We start from the raw sequence: 26,369 nt of genomic DNA on the forward strand, positions 1-26,369 counted from the left end.
TAAAAAAAATTATTGACAAATAATTGACATATAGACTTTAATGTAATCATGTCTCATTTTATTTCACTGTGATGAATTGTGAAGAGAAAATAAATCTATTTATTATTATTTTTCATGGATGAAAATGGAATGGTAACCCCACCTGCGCTATCTGTATACACCGGCGGGGCACCAGTGAAGGATGATAAATGAGGATGAAGTAGGTCAGTTAGCCCATCGTGACGAATTCAACAAGAATTGTTCACGATGGTTTCCAGGGGGAACCACGTGGAGGTCGACCTAATAGGGCATATTGCTAACAATGGGGCTGTCAAACTCCATTGCTAACAATCCCTTTCCCCCCCATATTTATTATCATTTGGTATATCAATATGAACAAAAATTTTACATACACATTTTCACAAAGAATTGACAAAAATAGCAACTGATGATGTATCTTTCGTCCTCTTTTTACAAATTATATTTGCATAAAAAGAAAGGAGACAACCATATGATTTACAGTTTTTATGTTATCATTCCTTCTATGTAATTCCTTGTTCTTAGGTTCTAAGATTTGTATCCTTATTTAAACAATAAATTAGATTCGAATGCCCACAATTTTAAGGCAATTAAACACATGCCAAAAAGTTCCGTCACATGGCCTTTAGAATGTCCAATATCTGTCTAAAGCAAGTAAATATTTCATTTCGTTTCATTTTATTTCATTTATATTCGTGTTAGTGAACTGTAAATTATAGTCTATAATATTAATCGTAGAACGTAGCACCTAATTCATCTATCTATCTATCTATCTATTTAAGAGCTGCGCTCTTGTCGGTGGAGCTCTCGCCACTTACTGCGACTTTCAGCGAGTCTCTTCACCTCTTGATACAACACGACACCAACTCCTTCCTTGATCTGCCTGATGTAACTATGTCTCAGTCTCCCTCTCCCCCTCCTTCCTTCTATCTTACCTTCTATTATAATGTTTATAAGTTCGTCGTGTCGTATCAAGTGTCCCAACATTTTTTCCCTAACCTAATTCATATTTTGCTTTTTTAATTTTTCAATTAAATTTAATTGCCATCAAAAACCAAATTTTCAGCGACAGCTTAAGAAAGAATATTATTGCATACTAGCTGTTGCCCACTTCGTCCGCGTTTCCGTCGTTTTTCATATAATAAGTAGCCTATGTCCTTCCACACGGTTCAGTGGTTTTAACATAACAGACACATTTACCTTCACTGCTCTGCTCTTATTGATCGTAGCGTGATGAAAAGTACACTATAACCTGCCCAGGAGTATAAAGAATAATTGTACCAAGTTTCGTTAAAATCCGTAGAGTAGTTTTTGTTTCTATAAAGAACATAGACAGACAGACAGACAACTTTACTTTTACTAATTGCACTTTTGTCATCAGTACCGATCACTAATCACCTCCTGATAGTTATTTTGGAAATATATTTCATGTACAGAATTGAACTCTCTACAGATTTATTATAAATATAGATAGATTCATTAATGTTTTAATTCGCTAGCGTAGAACTTTTTAAATAATCAAATATAAACATTAAAAAATGTTGAATTGTTTTTGAAAATCGACAAATAATTTTGCATTGCCATAGTTCATTATGGACGCTCGTAAATTGCAACTTTTGTTTATGTCACCAGAGGGAGACTGTACAAAAGTCGTTTGCTTGGGTACCTCTGTCCCATTCGTGTTTCAACCGAAAAGCAGTAGTGTTGTTTCTTAACCCTAAGCAGAACCTCCTCATTGCTAATCCGATCCCTCCAGCAAATTTCCTCCATTCTTCTCCAACACCACATTTCAAAGGCTCTATCCATTTCCTTCTGAGTTAATGTCCACGTCTCACATCCATACAGAGCTATTTTTTTTTATTTTTTTTTACAACACAAACGAGCATGCGTCTCACCTGATGGTAAGTGACTACCGTCGCACATGATCACCCACAACACCAGCGGCATTGCAGATGTACTGCCGGCCTTTTAAAAAGGAATATGCTCTTTTCTTGAAGGTTATATTCACGTATCAGTTCGGAAATACAGCTGCTGGAAGTTGATTCCAAAGAATGGTTGTGCGTGGAAGAAAGTGCCTTGAAAAACGCACGGTGAAAGACCGCCACTCGTCCAGATGATTGGGATGAAACTTTATATAAAGCTATACTCCAAATATAGGTTTTGATAAGCCGCTTTCTAATATCTTTTCTTATCTTAGCCTGTAAAAGGTGTTTTTTTGTTATTGAAGGCTTGTTTGGCCATGGCTATTCTCGTGACTACATCCGGAATACAGTAAGGTAAGATAGAAGGAAGGAGGAAAAGAGGGAGACCGAGACATAGTTACATCAGGCAGATCAAGGAAGGAGTTGGTGTCGTGTCGTATCAAGAGGTGAAGAGACTCGCTGAAAATTGTAGTGAGTGGCAAGAGCTCCACCGACGAAAGCGCAGCTCTTAAATAGATAGATAGATAGATAAAAGCATATTTACCCCGCCTGCGCTATAGGTATACGCTGGCGGGGGACTAGTAAGGGATGATGGGTGAGCATGAAAGCAAATCAGAGTCTAATTCGTCGAAAATCAACCACGATTATTTACAGGGGGTACCGCGTGGAGGCCGATTTGACAATATATATTTTTAGTAATGGGGACGCTAGATCCCATTACTAACAATTACTTTGCAAATTTATGTAATATTTGTTACGTTACATAGCTTAAAGGTAAGTTAAACATAGAAATAATTAATTGATCGAAACGTTACAAAGCTCCAGCTCGAAATACAATTCAGCAAAGCGTGAACCTTTTGATTGAAGCAAATAAGGCATCTCACATACGTTTCAACGGTTTGCTAATTTCCTTTTTTTTTTTTTTTAAGTATAAATAAAAGAATAAAGTATCTTTAATGGATCGAGACAGGTACACCTATGCTAATAGAAAACATGACGAGGCATCAATGGAAATTAATAAAAACGTGCTCATACAAAATATGATTATCATTTCAGCCATTATCCATCCATTATTGGACATAAGCCTCCCCCATAAACCGCCATAAAGAATGGTCCTGAGCCATCTGCATCCACTGACTCCCTGCAATGCATTTCAGGTCGTCACTCCATCTAGTGGGGGATCATCCTACACTGCGTTTACCCGTATTTGGTTGCCTCTCAAGATCCTTTTTTCCCCATCGTTTGTCAGTTCTTCGAGCTATATGACCAGCCTATTGGCACTTCAGCTTGCTTATCTTTCAGACTATGTCGGTTACTTTGGTTTTTTTGCGGATATCCTCGTTTCTAATTTTATCACGCAAAGAGACTCTCCATAGCCCGCTGAGTAACTTGTAGCTTTTGCATACGGGCAATCGTGTAGGACTACGTTTCGGTTCCGTAACTCATCACTGGCAACACGCACTGGCTAGACCTTCGTCTTCAAATTCTGAGGTATTTTGGATGAAAAGATGTGGCGTAGTTTCCGAAACGTTGCCCAGCCGAGTTGGATTCGTCGGTTGACCTCTCGGTCGAAGTTGGACTTACCCAAATATGATCATGCATTATTAATAATATATGACAAACAGTAAGCTAATTAAAAACTACCACATATTGGTAACGAAAATTGAATTACTTAAAATCACAAGCCAAATACGAGCTAAGCGTCGTTAAAATCACTGAATGAATAATTTACGATGGTTCCTCTTATATAACATTCGTGTTTCAACCGTGAAGCAGTTGTGTTTGTATTGCTGTGTTTCGGTTTGAAGGGTGGGATATGGCGTGAATTTACTGGGTACAGAAGAATAACACCCGAGTCCTCAGGAATGGCAACGCATGGGGGGTATCATGGGCGAAACAATATACTCTGTTATGTCAATGGTACTGCTCGTGTCTATAGGCGACGGTTACCACTTTCCATTAGGTGGGCCGTCAGCTTGTTTGCCATTTTAAGTCGTATAAAAAAAAACTTTTTACTTATATATTTATCAAAGAATAATATTAATTTTAGGTCAGTAGATCCATCATGTTGAATTCAAAAGGATTTAATCGATCTGTAAAATGTTATTAATATGATGCGAGTAGTAATACCTCCATATTTATTTAAATACAAATTCTATCCAACAAGTACCCACTGAAAATCAACAATCGACCTCTGCGTGGTTCCCCCTAGAAACCTTTGTGGTTATGCCTAATAAATTCGACTTCATTCTCTTTATTTGTTCCTAAAGTGAAGCAGTGGGGGGAGAAGGGATTTAAAAATAATGGGGATCAGTAGCCCCATCGCTAACAATATATCCTGTCAGATCGATCTCCTCGTGGTTCCCCATGGAAACCATCGTGATTGATTTATTGTTAGATTCGTCACGGTGAGCTAACTGACCTGCTTCATCCTCACCTATCATCCTTCACTGGTGCCCCGCCAGTGTTTACCGATAGCACGGGTGGGGTTACCATCCCATTATCATCCATTAAAAAAAAAGTGAAGCAGTCGTGTTTTGGTTTGAAGAGTGCGATACAGCAATGAAGTTACAGGGTATAAAGGCATAACACTCTGGTCCTTGCATGAGGTATACCATAGAGATCCCAGTATATTTTTGATGTTAATGGTGTTATTCATGTCTGTAGGTGATACTGTACATCAAGTGGGCCGTCAGATTGTCTGCTATTCTAAGTAGATATCATAAAAAAACTTTCTGTGTGCATTTTATCTAATACCAAAACGTGGTCAAAAACGCGCGCTTGCGCGAGCGTCTAACGCATTAGCTATAATTTACTACTGAACATAAGCCACCCCTTTGAGAGCGTTTTGCCAGTAATTACCATACTTGGCAGGCGAGTTGGCAACTGCAGATAGGCTTTGGCATCTTCAAATCCTAACTAACTGGGGGGGAAGGGATTGTTAGTAATTCGAATTACCAATTCCATTGCTAGCAATATGCCCTGTCAGGTCGACCTCCACGTGGCTCCCCCTGGAAACCGTCGTGTTGAATTCCAGCTGTATTTATCACGATGGGCTAACTGACCTGTCTTTTCATTCTCACCTATCATCCCTCACTGGTGCTCCGCCAGCGTATACCATTAGCGCAGGCGGGGTTACCATTCCATTGTCATCCATTAAAAAACAATCCTAACTAACTTTTAGGAGAGATGCTGCTGTCCATCTCTCGCTCTTTTTTAGTTGTCTCTTACAACACCCACGGGAAAGGAAGTGGTGGCCTATTCTACGCCGGAACCACACGGTAAACTTTAATATGTACAATATATTAAATCAAAGATCGGTCGTAAAACTAAAAGCCAAATCTTTTTGTAATATGGATAGAAAACATATTACGCCGACCCCAAATAATGATTGGGATAAGGGTAGGAAGGCGATGATGATATTAAAACAAAGAGATACAAGCAAACTTTCTGTGCCTCGTGTAAAATTTGCCTAAAACCAAAGCGTTGTGGAGAGACATCGCTTATGCGAACATTCGACGAATTACTAATTTATTGCTTTCATATTACTAATAGTAGGTACTAGACGCACTTCCCACAACAGATGTTCCTTCATATAAATAGAATATAACAGAAACAATAATTATTTATAATGTCAATTTACAGGAATAACACACGAGTCCTCAGGAATGGCAACGCATGGGGGGTATCATGGGCGAAACAGTATACTCTGTTATGTCCATCGTACTGCTCATGTCTATAGGCGAAGGTTAGCACTTTCCATCAGGTGGGCCGTCAGCTTGTTTGCCATTCTAAGTTGTATAAAAAAAATGTACTTTATAAGATCAAAGTCTGCGCGGTTTCGCCTGGAAACCATCGTAATCTATTCTTTATGTATGGTATGCATCATCATCTAGCAATGAGTCAACTAGTCCAATTAGTAACAATCCATTTTCCCCACATAAGAGAATATTAAGAAAAAGGTTCTTGAGTGGCGACCGCGTACGGGAAGTGCAATGTAAGACGTTCCCCCCACCCCCCACTAGATGGAGTGACGACCTGAAACGCAGTGCAGGGAGTCAGTGGATACAGGTAGCTATCCTTAGCCGTTCTTTATGGCAATCTATGGGGGAGGCTTATGTCCAGCAGTGGACGGATATTGGCTGAAATAAGGATAATTAAAAAAAAAATGAATATATCCTGTAACGTATATACAAAATATATAATTAATTTTCCTTTTCACTCAAGATTTGCAAGAATTCTCTTTTACTCTTACAGAGTTAAGCTTGTCTGTTGTGCATCTTCATCTATATCTGTACTTATAATAAATCTGTAGAGAGATCAATTCTGTACATGAAATATATTTCCAAAATAACTATCAGCGGGTGATTAGTGATCGATACTGATGTCAAAAATGCAATCAGTAAAATTTTTGTCTGTCTGTCTGTATGTTCGTTATAGAAACAAAAACTACTCGACGGAGTTAACGAAACTTGGTACAATTATTCTTCATACTCCTGGGCAGGTTATAGTATACTTTTCATCACGCTACGATCAATAGGAGCAGAGCAGTGAAGGGAAATGTTGGGAAAACGGGAGAAGTTACTCCAATTTTAAGCTTCCGTCGCGTGTGCAGCCTTAATGGCCACTTTTTAAAATGTGAATATGTCCACCCGTGCGACGCCGGTACAGGCCGCTAGTTTAAAATAAATCACAACAATGTAATTTTTGTGTACAATATAGTATAAATAAATAAATAAATAAACAAATTGATAAACTTGTCCTTCCAGAAGTCACGCTGCCGTGCCCGCAGACGTCACTGGCTGTTTACAATCTGTATCTATTTAGCTATAAAATAAAATATGTTTACAATATGTAACGTCGCATTTATAAAATTATACACTATTATAATACAGAGGCGCGGAGCCTTAATTATTGAGATAATTGGTCGGAACTAGGGTTGCCACACTTTAAAATATAAAAGTCACGTGTCACGACGTCGTTCACGCCTTTTTACGAAACCACTGAACCGATTTTTATGAAATTTTCTAAATGTACATTGTATATTAGTAGTGTTAGATAAATGTATAGACAAAACTACTTGTCGGTTGTGTCATTATATTAATGGAACTATATATTACCATCTCTTAAGATAAATTTCAATAGAATAGAATAGAATAGAAAATCATTTATTCAAATAAACTTACATTGAAGCACTTTTGAATAGTCATAATAAATCGATATTAAAATCGAAATGAAACTACCAACATAATGCTTCCATCTCGTTCTGATTGATGCATATTAGTGTAACTTGTAAACTATTTTTTTTTTAATGGGTGAAAGTGGAATGGTAACCCCGCCTGCGCTAACGGGATACGCTGGCGGAGCACCAGTGAAGGGTGATTGATGAGAATAAAAACAGGTCAGTTAGCCCATCATGATGAATTCATCAGAAATTAACCATGATAGTTTTCAGGGGGAACCGCGTGGAGGTCGACCTGGTTGGGTATATTGCTAGCAATGGGATTTTTAGTCTCCATTACTAACAATTCCTTTCCCCCCACTTGTAAACTATTGTAAACCGTTCCAAATTATAACCATAATTTCTAACTGTTTTTCATGAGTGCAGTATAAAATTGACACTGACAATAGATTGGTTTAATGAATGAATAAATGAATAAACTCTTTGTTGTTCTTTCAAAGAATGATACAAATTATAAAGATTAACAATATGTGCAACAAAATGAATAATTAATTACATAAACTTAATTACATAAAAGCAAGATAAAGAGGCAACTGTGGGCGGCCTTATCGCTAAATAGCAATTGATATTGATATTAGATTCAAAAGTAGACCTAAAAAACTAAAAATATGCTAATCTTGTCTATTTTGATAGCATTTAATGGAAAAGTAACCAAGTTTTGTTAAAGTTATCATGATAACTTTCAACGAAACTTGGTCACTTTTGGAATTAAATTAGTAACAAATGGAATCTATCATTCAAGTTGATCGATATTTCATTTGTACTAAGTAATTTTATTCGTATATTAAATGTCAATTCATTCGTTTGTTCATATTGGGATCAATTCTAAGGCGCCATTAACTCTAAATCTCTCTCTAAAATTATAACCTGATATCATAGCAAAATCTTAATTGTAAGGGCCAATATTAACTAAATTTCTAATATGTTTAAATAAAAATTATTGAGGGGAAAGGGATTGTTAGTAATGGAGACTGAGAATCCTATTGCTAGCTATATACCCAACCAGGTCGGCCTCCTCGCAGTTCTTCCTGGAAACTATTATGGTTAATTCCTGATGAATTCATCATGATGGGCTAACTGGCCTGTTTTCATTCTCATCGATCACGCTTCACTGGTGCTCCGCCAGCGTATCCCGTTAGCACAGGCGGGTTACCATACCATTTTCACCCATCAAAAAAAAAACAGCTTTCACTGGTGCCGTCGAAGCGTAAGCGTAACGTATACAGTCGAAGCTACCATTTCATTCTCACCCATTAAAAAAGCAACAATAAGGTACATTATTATTATAGTCCCCTAATCCTGTTGTTAGTTTTATTTTTAATTAAAATATATATAATTTATAATTTATTGCGCCCTAAACAAAAAATCTCTTACACAAATCCTCTCGCAGGGGGGAAAGAGATTGTTAGTAATGGACACAAAAAATCCCATTGCTAGCAATATACCCAACCAAGTCGACCTCCACGCAGTTCCCCCTGGAAACTATCATAATTAATTCTTCATGATGAATTCATCATGATAGGCTAACTGACCTGTTTTCATTCTCATCTACCACCCTTCACTGGTGCTCCGCCAGCGTATCCCGTTAGCGCGGGCGGGGTTACCAATCCATTTTCATCCAACAAAAAAAAATCCTTTTGCAATTATCGACAACCCTATTTGAAGCATCATTGCCAACGAGTTCGCGTATGCGCACCCTCTCGTTAATAGACGCATCAAAAAAGCCACAGTCGTCCCTCTCACACTTATAAAACTGTATCTTCTGTCCCTTTCCGCCGGCTATCGTAAACTTGACCTCAGATTGTAATTATGTTTCCTTCATGTCATTCTTGAGGTAACGAGCGCGGGTGCGCGCGTCGCGAATCTCGGATTTTTTTTTTTAAATGCGGAAACATTGTTTATGCCACTAAAAAAAAATGGTAAGAAATGTGTGAGCTTTACACAATTTTATTTTTGTGATCAACGTTGAGGAAAAGTGTTATGTGGTTATAGTGTGTTCCGATATGTAGTGTTTATGGTGTTTCTGCTGCTTCTAGTTAATTGCGGACCGGTTTGTCAACTGCGAAGGTAGACGAATATCACATTTAAAACATGCACATTTTAATGTACCGAAATATTATATCGATGTATTGATGCCAGATGAGGAAAACCTGTAATGAAACAATATGCCAAGCCTTATGGCTAGGCTAATATGATTCTCTTTATCTGTGTAATAACAGAGTAAATATACTATGGTATAATTGCTCTTTTTCATCATCAGTATCACTTAAGGGAAGCCAAAGAAAACAAAGCATACAGCTATATACCAATACGTTCTCCCCGGGGGGAAAGGGATTGTTAGTAATGGAGACTGAGAATCGCATTGCTAGCAATATACCCAACCAGGTCGACCTCCTCGCGGTTCCCCCTGAAAACTATCATGGTTAATTCCTGATGAATTCATCATGATGGGATAACTGATCTGTTCTCGTCCAAAATGGAATGGTAACCCCGTCTGCGCTAACGGGATACGCTGGCGGAGCACCAGTAAAGGGTGATCGTTGAGAATGAAAACAGTCTAGTTAACCCAAAAGATGAATTAAACAGGAATTAACCATGATAGTTTCCAGGGGGAACCACGAGGAGGTCGACCTGGTTGAGTATATTGCTAGCAATGGGATTTTTAGTCTCCATTACTAACAATCCCTTTCCCCCCTGGTAATATGGTTTAACACACTGCGAAGCGTCACAGGTTCGATCCCGATAGGTACAATAACATTAGTATCCATGGCCTGTTTTCATTCTCATCGATCTCCCTTCACTAGTGCTCCGCCAGCGTATCCCGTTAGCGCAGGCGGGGTTACCATACCATTTTCACCCAAAAAAAAGTCCACCTTATACTACTTATATAGATAGATAAATAATAGAACTGACCGGGATGAAAAGTATATCCTATATCTTTGTCCATCCCATATGGTATGTGTATACCAAATCACATAGTGAATTGTCAAACCAACCCGTCTGCCAAGCGAGACAACTATTGGCAAAAAGATTTACGAAGGGGGGGGGGGGCGCTGTGTTCAGTAGAGAAGAATAGTCCTGGGGTTTTAAAAATCTTACTATACTAGAATTTATGTTATGTCCATGGTACTGCTCATTTCTATAGGCGACGGTTACCACTTTACATCAGGTGGGCCGTCAGCTTGTTTGCCATTCTAAGTCGTATAAAAAAAATTGCTCTGTGACCCACTGATAAATGTAGACGCTAACATTTATTGTGCTCTTAATCCGGCAGGCCTATTAAGCGATGTAACCCATCGCATCGGTAAGTAAATCCATAGTAATATTATAAAATTTATGTACATTTAATGTAAAAGTGAGTTTGTTTCTTTGTTACCTATTAACGTCTTAACATATTAATCAATCACTGTAAAACTTGATATTCATGTAGTATGCGGGGGCGAAGAAGGATAAACGCTATATTTTGTCCCAATCACGTGGACGAAATCACGAATAAAAACTAGAATGGCAAACAAGCTGACGACCCACCTGATGGAAAGTGGCAACCGTCGCCTATAGACATGAGCAGTACCATGGACATAACAGAGTATAGTGTTTCGCCCATGATACCCCCCATGCGTTGCCATTCCCGAGGACTCAGGTGTTATTCCTCTGTACCCAGTAAATTCACGCTGTATCCCACCCTTCAAACCGAAACACAGCAATGCAAACACAACTGGTTTACGGTTGAAACACGAATTGGACAGAGGTACCCAAGCAAACGACTTTTGTACAAAGTCTCCCATTGGTAAACTAATAATTTTTATAGTATCTATTTAATAATTGTCAGCAAGTAATGCTAGTTAAGCGTGGACAGGCTGCATTTTATCTCAGTGATGTAAACAAAACAGCGAGATTTTCTCGTTTATATTTCACGGAAACAAAAATAACATAATTGTTAACTCATACACGTACATACAGAGTTTTTATTTGTAATCACATCTAGGTATAATGCGCTTGATTTAATTTACATAATAATTAGATACATCTAGATGTTTCGATTTTATTCTCCATCCAATTCTAAAACGGTGATATATCCGCCATGTTGGTATTTGCGGTTATGACATTATCATGTATTTCAAACACGACTTATACCTACTTTTATGAGGGGGGAAAGGGATCGTTAGTAATGCGGACTACCAGTTCCAGTGCTAGCAATATACCCTGTCAGGTCGACCTCCGCGCGGTTCCCCCTGGAAACCATCGTGCTGAGTTCCAGGTGTATTCATCGCGATGGGCTGACTGACCTGCCTTTTTTCATTATTCACCTATCATCCCTCACTGGTGCTCCGCCAGCGTATACCGTTAGCACAGGCGGGGTTACCATACCATTAATCATGCATTAAAAAAAACCTACTTTTATGCAACTTGAGGGTTAAGGAGAGTAACTGTCGCCTATAGGAGGAAAGACATTATTAGTACTGCGGACTACCAGTTCCAATGCTAACAATATCAGGTCGAGCTCCACGTGATTCCCTCTGGAAACCATTGATGTCAGGTGTATTCCATGGTACTGCTCATGTCTGGGGGGAAAGGGATTGTTAGTAATGGGGAGGTTAGTCCCCATCGCTATCAATATACCTTATTAGGTCAACCTCCACGCGGTTCCCCCTGGAAACCATCATGACTAATTTATCATTGAATTCGTCACGATGAGTTAACTGGCCTGCCTTTTCATTTTCACCAATCATCTCTCACTGGTGCCCCACTAGTGTATACCGATAGCGCAGGCGAGAATACCATTCCATTACCATCCATAAAAAAAAACAGGTTATACTGCTGACAATTGGGCCACCAGTACCCATTGCTAATAATCCATTCCACCTACGTTTGCGGGGTCAAATAGTAGTTTATGATATAGGGTCAAAAAAACAAACAAACAAATTGTCGTACACGCTTATCGTTGTATACGAAGGCGGATGTTATCAAAGGCCTCGTTACAAACAATAATACATTAGTTCTAAGGACAAATGTCTCGATTAGAATCACGCGCCGAGAAAACCCTATTATTACCCGACTACGAAAAAAATGTGTAATGTTTTTGGCGTACTTGTGTCAATTTAAAATAGGGATACAATAGGGTCGATTTTGTAGCGCCATTTTTCTGAATCTATCTCTAATTTGATTTCTCAACAAAATTCTTACTATATAGGCCAATATTCTAATACATTTAAGTTTTTTTTTTTTAATTAATGACACTGGAATGGTAACCCCGTCTGCGCTATCGGTATACGCTGGCGGGGTACCAGTGAGAGATGATAGGTGTAAATGAAAGGGAAGCTCAGTTAGTCCATCGTGGTGAGTTCACCTGGAATTCAACACTATGGATTCCAAAGGGGACCACGTGGCGGTCGACCTGACAGGGTATATTGTTATGGGACGTATAACTAACAGCCCCCCCTCCCTCCAAAATCAATTTAGGTCCATAAAATACGCATAAAATTAGTACATTAAGAGATAGGTTTAAAGAAATTGCGCTACAGAATTGACCAAGTTGATTATATTTGAGACGTGTATAATTAAGAATTTCGAGGATTTATACCATATTATACCACAGCAGTCGTTAACTGTCCACTGCTGAACATAGGTCTCGTCCATAAGGCGGTTTTGCCAGTAGGCGTCACGCTTGGCAGGCAGGTTGACACCTCCTGTTTTAACCACCTAACCTAGCCTTTGGTAATGTTTCACGCTGCTGCCCATCCCTCAACCATTAAGTTCCATTAGTCGCTTCTTACAACACCCACAGCAGGAAGGCATAGACCATTCTATACTGGGATCACACGACGAATATATTTATAAATAAAAAATATATATGGTAAATAATAAAAAAATAAATAACAAAATTGCATCTCTGTTTTAGCGTTATTAAAAGCCTGATGAAAAAGCTTCACATCACTGATTGAATTGCGAATAAATGAAGTGATACTTGCTTCAATGCTTGAACGTGAATAGTCTCTGATGAGTTTCAAATACTGCAATTTGGTTAACGACGGTATAAATCCCCTATTCTGTGTTATAAAGAAGTACCTACTTCGCAAATTAAAAACACAATCGCTGTGCTAATAAACGTTCTATTTTCAAAAAAATACATATATAATGTTACTCGAGATCATGTAAAATTTCTACTGATGCCTCCAAACATTCAAATCTGTTCTGGCGTTTAAAAGTTATAATGAAAAATAACTCACATATATATATATATATATGAATTCTGGAAACAAGTAAGGGATTGTTAGTAATGATTCTAACTACTAATTATTAGTAGACCCTATTAGGTCGACTTCCATGCGATTCTCCCTGGAACTTATCTTGGTTAATTCTTGTTGAATTCGTCACCATTGACCAACTGACCTGCTTTCATTCTCATTTATTATCTCTCATTGTTGTCCCGCCAGCATATCGATACCGATAACGCACATGGGGCTACCATTCCATTTTCACCTATTAAAAAAAACACTCAATCCTTTTTTGGGCAGACATGTAAAAAACACCCAAATCACTATTTCAAATCCGGCACGAAGGACCAAATAAATGACGGACTCCAAAAACACCATATTCTTATTATTCACATTTAATGTTGCAATATAAAATACAATGCACATTGAGTAGGGGGGAAAGGGATTGTTAGTAATGGAGACTGAGAATCCCATTGCTAATAATATACCCAACCAGGTCGACCTCCTCGCGGTTCTCCCTGGAAACTATCATGGTTAATTCCTGATGAATTCATCATGATGGGCTAACTGGCCTGTTTTCATTCGCATCTATCACCCTTCACTGATGCTCTGCCAGCGTATCCCGTTGGCGCAGGCGGGGTTACCATACCATTTTCACCCATTAAAAAAATGCACATTGAGCTTTCAATTTATCACATAGAAACTCATCAATGCCATCGAAATTATGTTTATTTCAATCTTAAAATTTCATCCGAATGAAACATATTTATAACTATTTGTAAAACAAACAAAATAAAAAATCTTTTCCCACAAAATGAAAGTCGTCATAATACCTTGTTTATTAGATAAAATGAACGTTAAAGTATGCAAAACCTAAACCGGATTCCGGTGAGCAAACTGTCCAAAAATGTCACTATACGTAAGCGCATTAGGGTTGCCAATATTTATTATATTAATTATTATATTCGCCTTGAACTGTGTACTGCTGAACATAAGGCTTAGGGGTTTTGCCAGTAGTTGCCATGCTTAGCAGCCGGATTGGCAACCGCAGTTAGGCTTTGGGAATGTCTTAAGAGAGACGCTGCTGCCTTTTCCTCGCCCTCACCGCGACTTCACCTGCGTGACGAGATATATGTACACTAGTTAATTTTAAACTTTCTCGTTATTGGCACAAATTTTAAACACACTATTATGAAATAAATAAATATATATATATATGAGCAGTACCATGGACATAACAGAGTATACTATTTCGCCCATGATACCTCCCATGCGTTGCCATTCCTAAGGACTCACCTCCTCCGTATACCTCCGTACCCAGTAAATTCAGGCCATATCCCACCCTTCAAACTGAAACACAGCCATGCAAACACAACTGCTTTACGGTTGAAACACGAATGGGACAGAGGTACCCAAGCAATCGACTTTTGTACAAAGTCTCTCTCTAGTATATATTACTATATTACATTTATTATTATATTACAATATTCCCACGGGAACAGCTCGAGTAAATCGTGGGAATCGAATATATAATCGAAATAGGACAAAAAATAATTACAGTAATTAAACATAATCATTCTAATCAACTAACAATTTATATGGACTTCCGCAAAATAACACCTATAAATAATAATATACATATATAATATATAAAAAAAAAATTAAATCTTATTATACGCAGCCCTACAGAGAGTAGGGTAGAAGAGTAGGTTGCAGATTGGACGTCTAAATAAAAGAAAGTAATAAAATAGTTAATTATTTAAATAATTTATTTACTTTTTAATGTAATAACTACCAGTCTATCTTACGTGTAATTTGGTTGAGATAGCTCGACGAGTTTCGATACTACTCGGGAACCTTAATCTTAAGCGGCTGTGACGCGAGCCCGAGTCTGATTACGACATATAACAATAAAATTCCTTTACTTAAAAAAATTGCGATAACCAATATGAATTTTTTTTTCATTACCCTTCAGAATAAAAAATAAATAAATAGAAGTGAAAACAAGATTAAAAAATTACCTCTTTTTAATAAAACTGATTTCATTATATATATTTTTTTTAATAAGCTATTATACTATTGAAAAAAAATTATTTAAAGATTAAAGATTGGGTTCCATACAAAAAAACCTATTTCAATTGTGACAAAACCAATTATTTTGATGTAAAAACTAAACTACTCAACAAATTTTGATAAAATTTCTATCAAGGATCAATCTGTAAATATATATCCATTCAAATAAAAAAAATAATTTTCCAAATAACTTTACAACAGACATAGTTGGGGGGAAAGGGATTGTTAGTAATGGAGACTAAGAATCCCATTGCTAGCAATATACCCAACCAGGTCGACCTCCTCGCGGTTCCCCATGGAAACTATCATGGTTAATTCCTGGTGAATTCATCATGATGGGCTAACTGGCCTGTTTTCATCCTCATCTATCACCCTTCACTGGTGCTCCGCCAGCGTATCCCGTTAGCGCAGGTGGGGTTACCATACCATTTTCACCCATCAAAAAAAAAACAGACATAGTTTTGAAGTAACAAACACAAAAAGAAACATAACCGTATTGTGAATCTTCTTCTTTTTAAGGTATTAATAAAAAAAAAACTTTGTATATGGGTAGGTATTGTCATGTACCCGCCAGGACACGAACCAGTTTTATATGTACATCTACCTACATAACATTGTTGTGTTATTTCCTTATTGCATTAACAAGAACTCAGAAACAATCTGTACCAATATTAAGTACTAACAATCCGACCCGGTTTCGCACGACATAATTTTCGAAAATAAATAAAAAAATCAGTTTCAGCCAATTCGACTGATCGGTTATTTTATAGCAGTTTACATATATGTGATTCTTTAGATTCATATAACTTTTTTATTTATGAAACGATTGAAATAAAACAAACACTCAATGTTAAGTGGAGCAAACCGCAACGTATTAGTGAAAATCGGGTAAGCCGTTTCTGAGATTAGCGTGCACAAATGTACAGACAAATAGATAAAAATTTTAAAAATCATTATTTTGAATTCTACGAGTATTGCGTTCATAAAGTCCCCCTTTACGGATAATAGTTTTTCTTATATTGTATATCTTCTATGTACAGACAGCAATCAGTTACGATTGTTATTATATGTATATGTATTAATAAAGAGGAAAGATTCGATCGTTTGTTTGTAGTGAATAAACACAGAAACTACTCAACCATTTTTAAAAATTGTACCACATATAAAAAGCTATATTATCAACGAATTACATAGGAATACTAGCTGACTCGGCAAACGTTGTTTAACCATATACATTATTTCTAGAACTATACATGAAAATATATCGTACTACAATTATTATATTCGATTGTCATCTTGCAACCCTATTACGGCATATAAAATTCGCGATTAACAACATGTGTTAATCGTAAAAACGTGAAAATTTAAATTTGTATGTATTTTTTTAATGCTAAATCATAATAAAATAAAAATAAAAAAATTTGGGATAAAATTAAAAGAAAGATATTTAGGGATGGGTCATCCTTATCATTGAGGGGTATCAAAAATAGATGTTGACCGATTCTCAGACCTACCCGATATGCACACAAAATTTCATAAAAATCGGTAAAGCCGTTTTGAAGGAGTTCGATAACAAACACCGCGACACGAGTATTTTTTATATTTGATATATTATTTTTAAAAACTCTATCTACCCGTGCAAAACCGGGCCGGGTCACTAGTATTATACAAAGGTCGATCTAATAATTCCCAAAGGTTATCAATTTAGAAGCGATGTGAATAAAACATTAATAAACAACAATATTTGTTTAATAAACATATGTACATGTCGTCATCTACATCATCATATCGGCCGTTATCTGTCCAGTACTGAACATAGGCTTCCTCCATAAATTGGGTTTTTTACGCTACTTAGAATGGCAAACAAGCTGACGGCCCACCTCATGGAAAGTGGTTACCGTCGCCTATAGACATGAGCAGTACCGTGGACATAACAGAGTATACTGTTTTGCCCGTGATACCCCCCATGCGTTGCCATTCCCGAGGACTCAGGTGTTATTTCTCTGTACCCTGTAAATTCACGCCATATCCCACTCTTCAAACCGAAACGCAGCCATGCAAACACAACTGCTTCACGGTTGAAACACGAATGGGACAGAGGTACCCAAGCAATCGACTTTTGTACAAAGTCTCCCATTGGTAAAAATAAATATTATAAAAATTATTTATTATTATTATTAAAAACATTAGTATGATTTCGTATTTATCTTCATAAAGTAATACCTTTTACGCTTTCACCTTGTTCTGAACGAATTCAGATGAATATGGAGCTCTTTTGGATACCTGGGGGCCTACCATGAAATGAAATTCCGAAGTTTCGGACTCAATTTCGTGTTTTCGTTCATACCTAATACGGCCCAGTAAATGGAGCTTAACATTACGTTCGTCATAAATCCTACCATAAAAGTCCAAATGAATAATATTTTAATATTTTTAAATGGTAAGTATTATGTAATTTTAACATCAAATTTATGTTTCGTTCGGCTCCGAAATTTCGGAAAACATTTCATGGTAGGCCCTCTGTTTTTAATGCTATTGAACGGTACTTGTCAATATTAAAAAAAAATCGAAGTGAAGGAAAAACATGAGTAATAATGACATATGCTATTGTCTATTATAATTTCTTACTAATCACCTGTAATATTAGTAATTAGTAATAGTAATTAAGTAACTACGGGAACAAAGACTTCTTTATTCTCATGTTACTTATATTTTACCAAATATTAATAAAAATTGAAGTCAATCTATATATTTTTTCCTCACGCTACGATCAATAGGAGCAAAACAGTGAAGGGAGATGTGTCTGTTACATCAAAACCACTGAACCCCGAGGAAGGACAAAGGCTACCTCTTTTACGAAAAACGACGGAAACGCGGGCGAAGTCGCGGGGAACAGCTAGTTTTTATTAAGTTTTTTTTTTCAAGCGGTCTGTACATAAAACTCGTCCTACAACCCGGAGTTACATTATTTTATTGTACAACCAAAGACGAACCACGTGAATGAAATTTCAAAGGTATCCACGTAATTGGGTGCGTGGCCTTCGCTTTGCAATTAGTTACGAGTAATTACGTAATTAACCGACGGTAGGTACCCGAGTACCACCTCACGACAACACAATCACAACTCACTGCGCTTGTGTTGTTCTTGTTAACATTTTTGCACAGTTCTCGACACGTGATCAAATTCTTCGTAACATTAAAAACAATTGATTGAAACAATTAACCGCTTACCATCAGGCGGGTTGTATGCTTGTTCGCCACCACAGTGGTATAAAAAATAATTGCGTAAATTTTGTACCAGCTATATTACACAGCTTTACCCGTATAAATCTATATATATATATATATATATATATATATATATATATATATATATATATATATATATATATATATATGTATATATGTATATACGTACTTATTTATTTATATATTTCACCAGAGGGAGACTTTGTACAAAAATCATTTGCTTGGGCACCTCTGTGTTTCTACCGTGAAGCAGTTGTATTTTCATGGCTGTGTTTCGATTTGAAGGGATATGGCAGTGAATTTACTCGGTACAAAGGAATAACACCTGAGTCCTCAGGAATGGCAACACATGGGGGGTATCATGGGCGAAACAGTATACTCTGTTATATCCATGCTCATGTCTATAAGTGACGGTTACCACTTTCCATCAGGTGGGCCGTCAGCTTGTTTGCCATCCTAAGTTTCATTAAAAAACATTTTTAAAAAACACTCGAAGTAAAATTAGTAACGAATCGTAACATTCAGTCAATTATTATATGTACGATTGATCATCAGTAGATCCTTTTATGATCAAGTAAATTACATGTTTATTTGCGTTATCATTAAATTTTATTGGAACGAATAAATATATTGTAAACTATACACGAAGTATATACAAAGAGGAAAAATTCCATATTTAATATATACTCAATCGTAAATGATTATAACGTATCGACCACAATCACTTTGAAAGCGTATATTTTATAAATTATAATATCATCTGTGGTTGAATTCCAGTTACTGAACTAATCTGGGAAATAATAACTTTTTTTTTATAATACTCTGTCGTGTAAACAAGCTGACGGCCCACCTGATGGAAAGTAACTGTCCACCACGGGAGAGAGGGATTGTTAATAATGGAAACCAATGCTAGCAATATACCCAACCAGGTCGACCTCTACGTGGTCCCCCCTAGAAACCATCGTGCTGAATTCCAAATGTATTCATTCACGATGGGCTAATTGACCTGTCTCTTCATACTCACCTATCATCCCTCACTGGTGCCCCGCCAGTGTATACCGATAGCACAAGCGGGGTTACCATTCTATCGTCACCCATTAAAAAAAACTGTTCACCCCGGGTAATAGTCGATAATAGTAGTAAATCTTCGAGTGTTGGCAGTAACCCCGCCTACGCTAACGGAATACGCTGGTGGAGCACCAGTGAAGGGTGATAGATGAGAATGAAAACAGGTCAGTTAGCCCATCATGATAAATTCATCAGGAATTAACCATGATAGTTTCCAGGGGGAACCGCGAGGAGGTCGACCTGGTTGGGTATATTGTTAGCTATGCTATTCTTAGTCTCCGTTACTAACAATCCATTTCCCCCCTTAATAGCACCATTGAGATCACAACGTCTGTACTAAATGACAGTGGCCACTTTCCATTATTTCCATTCTGAATTTCATGAAAAATTTATACCTATTGGTTCTTAGAATAATATTTTTTAAAAGAGCATCTTTAAAAGAATCACAATATGATTCATTTAAAGTTTACAAGAGACGTTAATTAAGGGAAACGAGTAATCTATTCGTGACCACGGCCGGTGTAACCTGAGTAATATTTTTCGAAATTTCGAGTCTAAACGAAACAAATTTCAAAGATAAAGAAAAATTAAATATTACATACCGTTTAAAAGCATTAAAAATATTAAAATATCATTCCTTTGGACTTTTATGGTAGGATTTATGACGAACAAAATGTTAAGCTCTATTTACTGGATCGATTTCCGTACGAAAAAAAACACGAAATCGATTCCGAATTCATAAGTTCATTTCATGCTAGATCCTAGACAATCTCTTCTAGACAAGTGGCAAAAGTCCATAACTTTGATTGTGACATCGGACGTTACTGCCTCGTTTAAACACGTGAGTTCGCCATCGAAGGCGATCCTGTCGATTTATTAGTTTGCCACTTGTCTAGAGAACCTGCCCCTTAGACAAAGTACAAACGAATCTATATATGGAAATATTATCGCTAGATCAGAGAGAATGAGATGGAGACATGCGCTATCTTGGTCTTTCTCATATGAACGCTGACTGAAGCTATTCTATTATATTTATATTGTTTAGCAAGTCCAAGAGCCAGAATAAGATTAAAATGTCCGATGTCTCTGTAAATAGATTCATTTCTACCCTGTCTAACGAGTTGATGAAACAAAATAAAATAGCAACATCTGGTGTCTCGTTCTATCTCATTGACTCACTAGTAATGACGATCCCGTCGATGTATTCTCTTGTCGCTTGTCTAGAGAACTTGTTCCCTTAGACAAAGTACAAATGAGTCTATTTATAGAATTTTTATCACTAGATGAGATAGAATGAGATGACGACGTGCGCTATCTTGTTCTCTCTTATTTGAGCGTTAACTAAAGCAAAGTATATCGATAAATTCATTTGTACCTTGTGTAACAATTTCATGAGACAGAATAAGATAACAACATCCGATGTCTCATTCTATCTTATTGACTCGCTAACTATGACGATTCCGTTATTAAATTCGCTTGTAAATTGTCTAAAGGGTCTAGACGCGAAACATCGAGAAAACCCAGACAAATTTATTATAATTTACCTAAATTATCTTGTCAATACTTATTTCTCATAAACCATAAACCGTGCAACATGAAAGTCGTAAGAGTTAATATTTTTTCTTTATGCAACTTAAAATGTCAAACGATAATATGATTCTTTTAATATAACCAGCCTATAATTCTCTAATAATTCATTAATATTACGATGCAACAAGGCAGACAGACTCGTTTTTGTACTTTTTACGTGCAAGGATATTCACACAAGCACAAAACTAGTTTCGTACGAAACTGGTGTCGCGGGATTCCCACACGCCATGTGTCATTATATTATTTTTATCGAGCTCACTCATAATGTATACGTACGTATTTTATCAAATGGTCGATAATGGATTGGTAACCCCGCTTGCGCTATCGGTATACGCTGACGGGGTACTAGATGAAAACAGGTCAGTTGGCCCATCGTGACGAGTTCAACAAGAATTAACCACGATGATTTTCAGAAGGAACCGCATGGAGGTCGACCCGATAGAGTATATTGCTATCATCGGGGAGCAGTTAGACCTATTACTATTAATCCTTTTCCCCCCTCAAAGAAAGACGAGATAAAAAAACATTTTTTCAATTCGATAACAACTGACGAAGTTATGACGTAACCAACATAAAAAAATACAACCAAATCTTTTTGAAAAAATATCTTTTTTCATCTGAAAGGATATACTTACAGATTAGTCCTAAAATTTTATCAAAATCAGTTTAGTTATTTAGTTTTTAAAACATAATAACTGGTATTGTCAGAATTGAAGTAAACTTTTTGTGGGCATACGTCCTTAATGACGTTTGTATTATCTTTAAATGACTTTCGATAAAAAAACTAGCTAGAATTATTTGTGCCAACTAAAAATAAATAAATGTATTGACTAAATGTTATACTTCAACTCATTTTGCATAACAAACGATTTAATAAATGACAAATACCGTTCTGAAACTAATTAAATAATCTAATATAATGCATACTGGATATTTAGATATGTGACATTCGTTTCCTTTGTCCGTCTGCAGCGAAATCTAATTTAGGATTCATTTTCGGAATTCTGATACTAATCTAAGTTCCAGCACTTGGTGCTGGAACTTAGATTAGTATCAGTTCCTTCTTATAAGTACGAATTTCGCATTTCCAAAGTCGCATAACTTGTCAACTTATTTAATAATGATCGGTTTGAATTCCTTGACGAGATTCTGTTGGAATTATGAAGTCTTTGTCAAATTCAATGATCATAGTAACTTATTTATTTATTTAATTCTTTATGGTGCACCATAAACAAAAATATACAATGACTAGTGAATATTTCAAGTGAAATACAGTAACATAAATACACATAAAGGTACAAAAGGCGGTCTTATCGCTAGGGCAATCTCTTACACACAACCTTCGGTTAAAGGAGAACATATAGAAGTGGATAGGTGGCGCAAGAGTGAATTAATAATTTTTCATAAAATACAAAAACCTACAAACAATATTTTTAATGGAAAAATAGAGTTCTAGCTACGTTTGAGATACTTGTTTTCCCTGATGGGATGGAATTCAGTGAATGATGACATCATATCATCCAGAATATAGGTCTCGCCTATAAAGGATGTTTTGCCAATAGTTGCCATGCTAGGCAGGTAGGTTGGCAACCGCAGTTAGATTTTGGTGATGCTTTAAGAGGGGCGCTGCTGGTTTTCCCTTGACCATTGAATTCTCTTAGTAGCCTCTTATGACACGCAAGGAAAAGTAAGGGGTGACCCATTCTATGCCGGAACGACACGGGTGATAAGTGAATAAAGGATTAAGTCAGATCAGTTTTTATCTAATTTACCTGGAATTAACCATGATGATTTTCCGGCCAGACCATTTAAGAAATTATTCTGGCAGGCCTTATTGCTAACAATGTAACCATTAGTTCCTGTTACTGACATTCCTCTTCCGCCTTTGCTCCCAATCCTAATTGCTAATACAGAAAACCCGAGAAGGAGAGAAGAGATTGTTGAGGGGGGTAAAGAGGTTTCTTCAGGGTCGGCAACGTACGCGTAATACCTCTGGTATTGCAGGTGTTCATAGGCTACAGTAACCACTTACCATCAGGTGGGCCGTATGCTTCTTTGCTACCTCAGTGGTATAAAAAAAATGAGGTCTAATGGTCATATTACTAGCAACATATCCTTATCAGATCGACTTATGCATGGTCCATCATGGTTAATGCCTGGTGTAGTCATCACGATAAACCAACTGGTTTGACTTCATCCTAACTTATCAACAGAGAATGATCACTGTACTGTAATTTACCTCTACGATGTATACTTGTAGCGCAATCAGTGTTACCATATCATTATCATTCATCATTCAGACTCACATTCACTTACAGAAAATATTCTAATATTCCAGATTAGAGCCTTAACCTGCTTACTAGTCACGGCTGTGGTGGTTGGTCCTGGTCGCACACAAGAGTCCACGCCCCTGTCGCCATGTCCCAACGTGTTCATGTACGAACCGCCAGGCACGGAGCCAGGGAGGTGGTACGGTGTGGTGAACCTGTCGACTGATAGTACGCTTCACTCGTTATGGCTGAATATTGTATTGGATAAGAAGGCCGATATTCTAGGGGTAAGATTGCGTAATGTTTTATAGTTAATGGTTAACAAAGTAATTTTTTTTATAACACTGACCACCTAACAAGGATCAATTTAATGGCAAACAGATATTATGTGCTTGATGCCATGAGCTTTTGCCGCACTTGCGCTTGCCTCGCACATGACTAACTCTAATGACATGAAGTTAGAGTCAATAGTTCAAACTGAAACAAAATATATGTGTTATATTACATACAAGCTTGACGATGGATTATAGATGAGACTTTGTCTCGAAAGCTTTTATAAAAACTAGTTGTCTAGCTTTATATATCACCTGATTAGGCGTCGTTCCTAATGGTATCATAAAGTACATGCATTGTTGTATTTGGCTCTGCAAGGTAAGAAAGCCAGTGTACTTTCTAGAACAAGCTTGATTCTGTGGCACAATTTTTGTGTCAAAGAATGAACCTAAACATGACTGAAACACATGCATTGTTACTTCGTGGTAAAAATGTGTAACCCGATGATACTTAAGCAAGCGAATCACACAGACTTTTTCAGCAATATACCTTCATGATTTCTAAATATATTAATTTATGTATACTTTTCTTTAACAGAACTGGGTAGGAGACGTATCGACAACAGACAATATTGACTTTAAAGTTGAAAATACCAAGATGAAGATACACCCTGGGCCTGCGGTAGCCGTTCGTTTCTTTGTACAGTACAGTCCTTTAAACCCACCAGCTCCAAAACTTAAAGCCATTAGACTAAATGGTAGAGAGATTTGCAATGCCGACATCCCTCGTCCAGCTACGGGCATATATAGACCCGATGAAGAAGAGGAGAGGCCAAACCGCGCTCAAACGACAGGCAGACCACCTTCCCGGCCTCAGACGAGGCCACCACCAAGTAGACCTGATGTAGAAAGACCCGAACAACCAGAGAGGCCAATCAATCAACCATCAGTGCAGAGACCATCGAGGCCAACTGAGAGACCAAACAAAACGCCAGATAGACCAACTTTGTACGATGGTCTGAGGCCACAAGATACCACAATCACGAGGCCAATTCAGGGGACTCCTACTAATGGGGGGCCTGTTTATGTTCGCCCTGTAGACGAGCCTCTGCCTTCTAAAATGTAAGTATGATTGTATAACAATGGAAAAAAATATAAATGATGTAATATGCAGTATGAAAGGAGAGCGATCGCGATAGAGGGAATGACAGAAAATACTAGAAGAAACGTCGCTGCTATGTCTGTGCGGGCAGTTAGAATAAAAGATATGATAGCCACACAAATATTTGCAAAATTTACAAAAAATAATTGCTGTGTAATTTAATTAACCTACTTAATGGAAAAGTAAGTATTGATGTTTACTACAGTCTACAGACTTACAAGATACAATATTTATTCACAAACACTACACTATTTCAAAAATTAGAAGGTTTTCAGTTAAACGGTATATTTTTGTGTATGTTACGCTTTATCTTCGCTCATGCTGAATTGATTTTGTTCATGCTATTATAGATAAGGTTTACTCCCGTATTGACGCCATATTAATTCTGTGACAAAGAATTTTTTTTTGTCATCTTGCGAAAAACAATTTAAAGCAAAAATATCTAATTATTGACTATGAATATACATGAGAAAAAAAATGTTGTTAAGTTAATACTTACCGTATGTGATTAGTAAAATACATAAAGATTTTTTTTTTATTCTATTACAATGGAGGAGCGGTAAAAGATACCTACACTGCCGCCATTTGCAATTGTATACTAAGTACAATATTTTTCTTTTTTATAAACCATAAATGTTGCCATAGACGAAAAAAACTTAGACTAAGAAGTCATATGACAAATGTCTTCTGTCTTTTTCCATTTCATGTAGATTTTAGAACACAATAGAATGATACAGAACACAATTTATTTTTTATGAACAATTACTCCTTTAAATATATAACTACGAGTATATACTAGTATGAGAATTTATAATAATTAATATTTTAGTATCTATTGGTTTTACTACTGGTGTGGTCTACACATTTTTTTTTTTAAATATAACTCATGTTCAGACATAGTGTCGTTACATTAACTAGTATATTAATACTATATTAACTAGTATTATGAATAGATTTTTTTTTTGATGGATGATAATGGAATGGTAACCCCACCCGTGCTATCGGTATACACCGGCGGGGCACCAGTGAAGGATGATAGGTGAGGAGATGAAGTAGGTCAGTTAGCCCACCGTGACGAATTCAACAAGAATTGTTCACGATGGTTTCCAGGGGGAACCACGTGGAGGTCGACCTGACCTAGCAATATGCCCTATATTGCTAGTAATAGGGCTGTCAAACTCCATTACTAACAATACCTTTCCTCCCCTTTTATGAATAGATTGGCAATGTTAAATACAGACTATGGGAGTAGTCCATATTTAATAGTAACCAGTGAACTGATAGTTAG

The 26,369-nt window shown here is 36.9% G+C and overlaps 1 protein-coding gene across 4 annotated transcripts in view; it reads left to right on the forward strand.

The window, feature by feature from the left end:
- Positions 1 to 8,948: 8,948 nt before the first annotated feature.
- The window catches only part of LOC113515016 (serine protease gd-like), a 46,202-nt gene continuing 28,781 nt past the window's right edge, over positions 8,949 to 26,369 (forward strand). For 2 of the 4 annotated variants that reach the window (XM_026899137.3, XM_026899139.3), the window contains exons 1-3: positions 8,949 to 9,101; positions 23,716 to 23,934; positions 24,518 to 25,041. In XM_026899137.3, the coding sequence (XP_026754938.2) occupies positions 9,099 to 9,101; positions 23,716 to 23,934; positions 24,518 to 25,041 (746 nt within the window). In that variant the 5' untranslated portion in view covers positions 8,949 to 9,098. Of the gene's footprint in view, positions 9,102 to 9,232; positions 9,250 to 23,715; positions 23,935 to 24,517; positions 25,042 to 26,369 lie in introns of those variants that run through there. The other 2 variants (XM_026899138.3, XM_031908424.2) reach the window with 2 other exon arrangements.

Source organism: Galleria mellonella, unplaced genomic scaffold (assembly GCF_026898425.1).
Source record: "Galleria mellonella isolate WM207_F2 unplaced genomic scaffold, CSIRO_AGI_GalMel_v1 utg312, whole genome shotgun sequence".
NCBI lineage: Eukaryota > Metazoa > Arthropoda > Insecta > Lepidoptera > Pyralidae > Galleria > Galleria mellonella.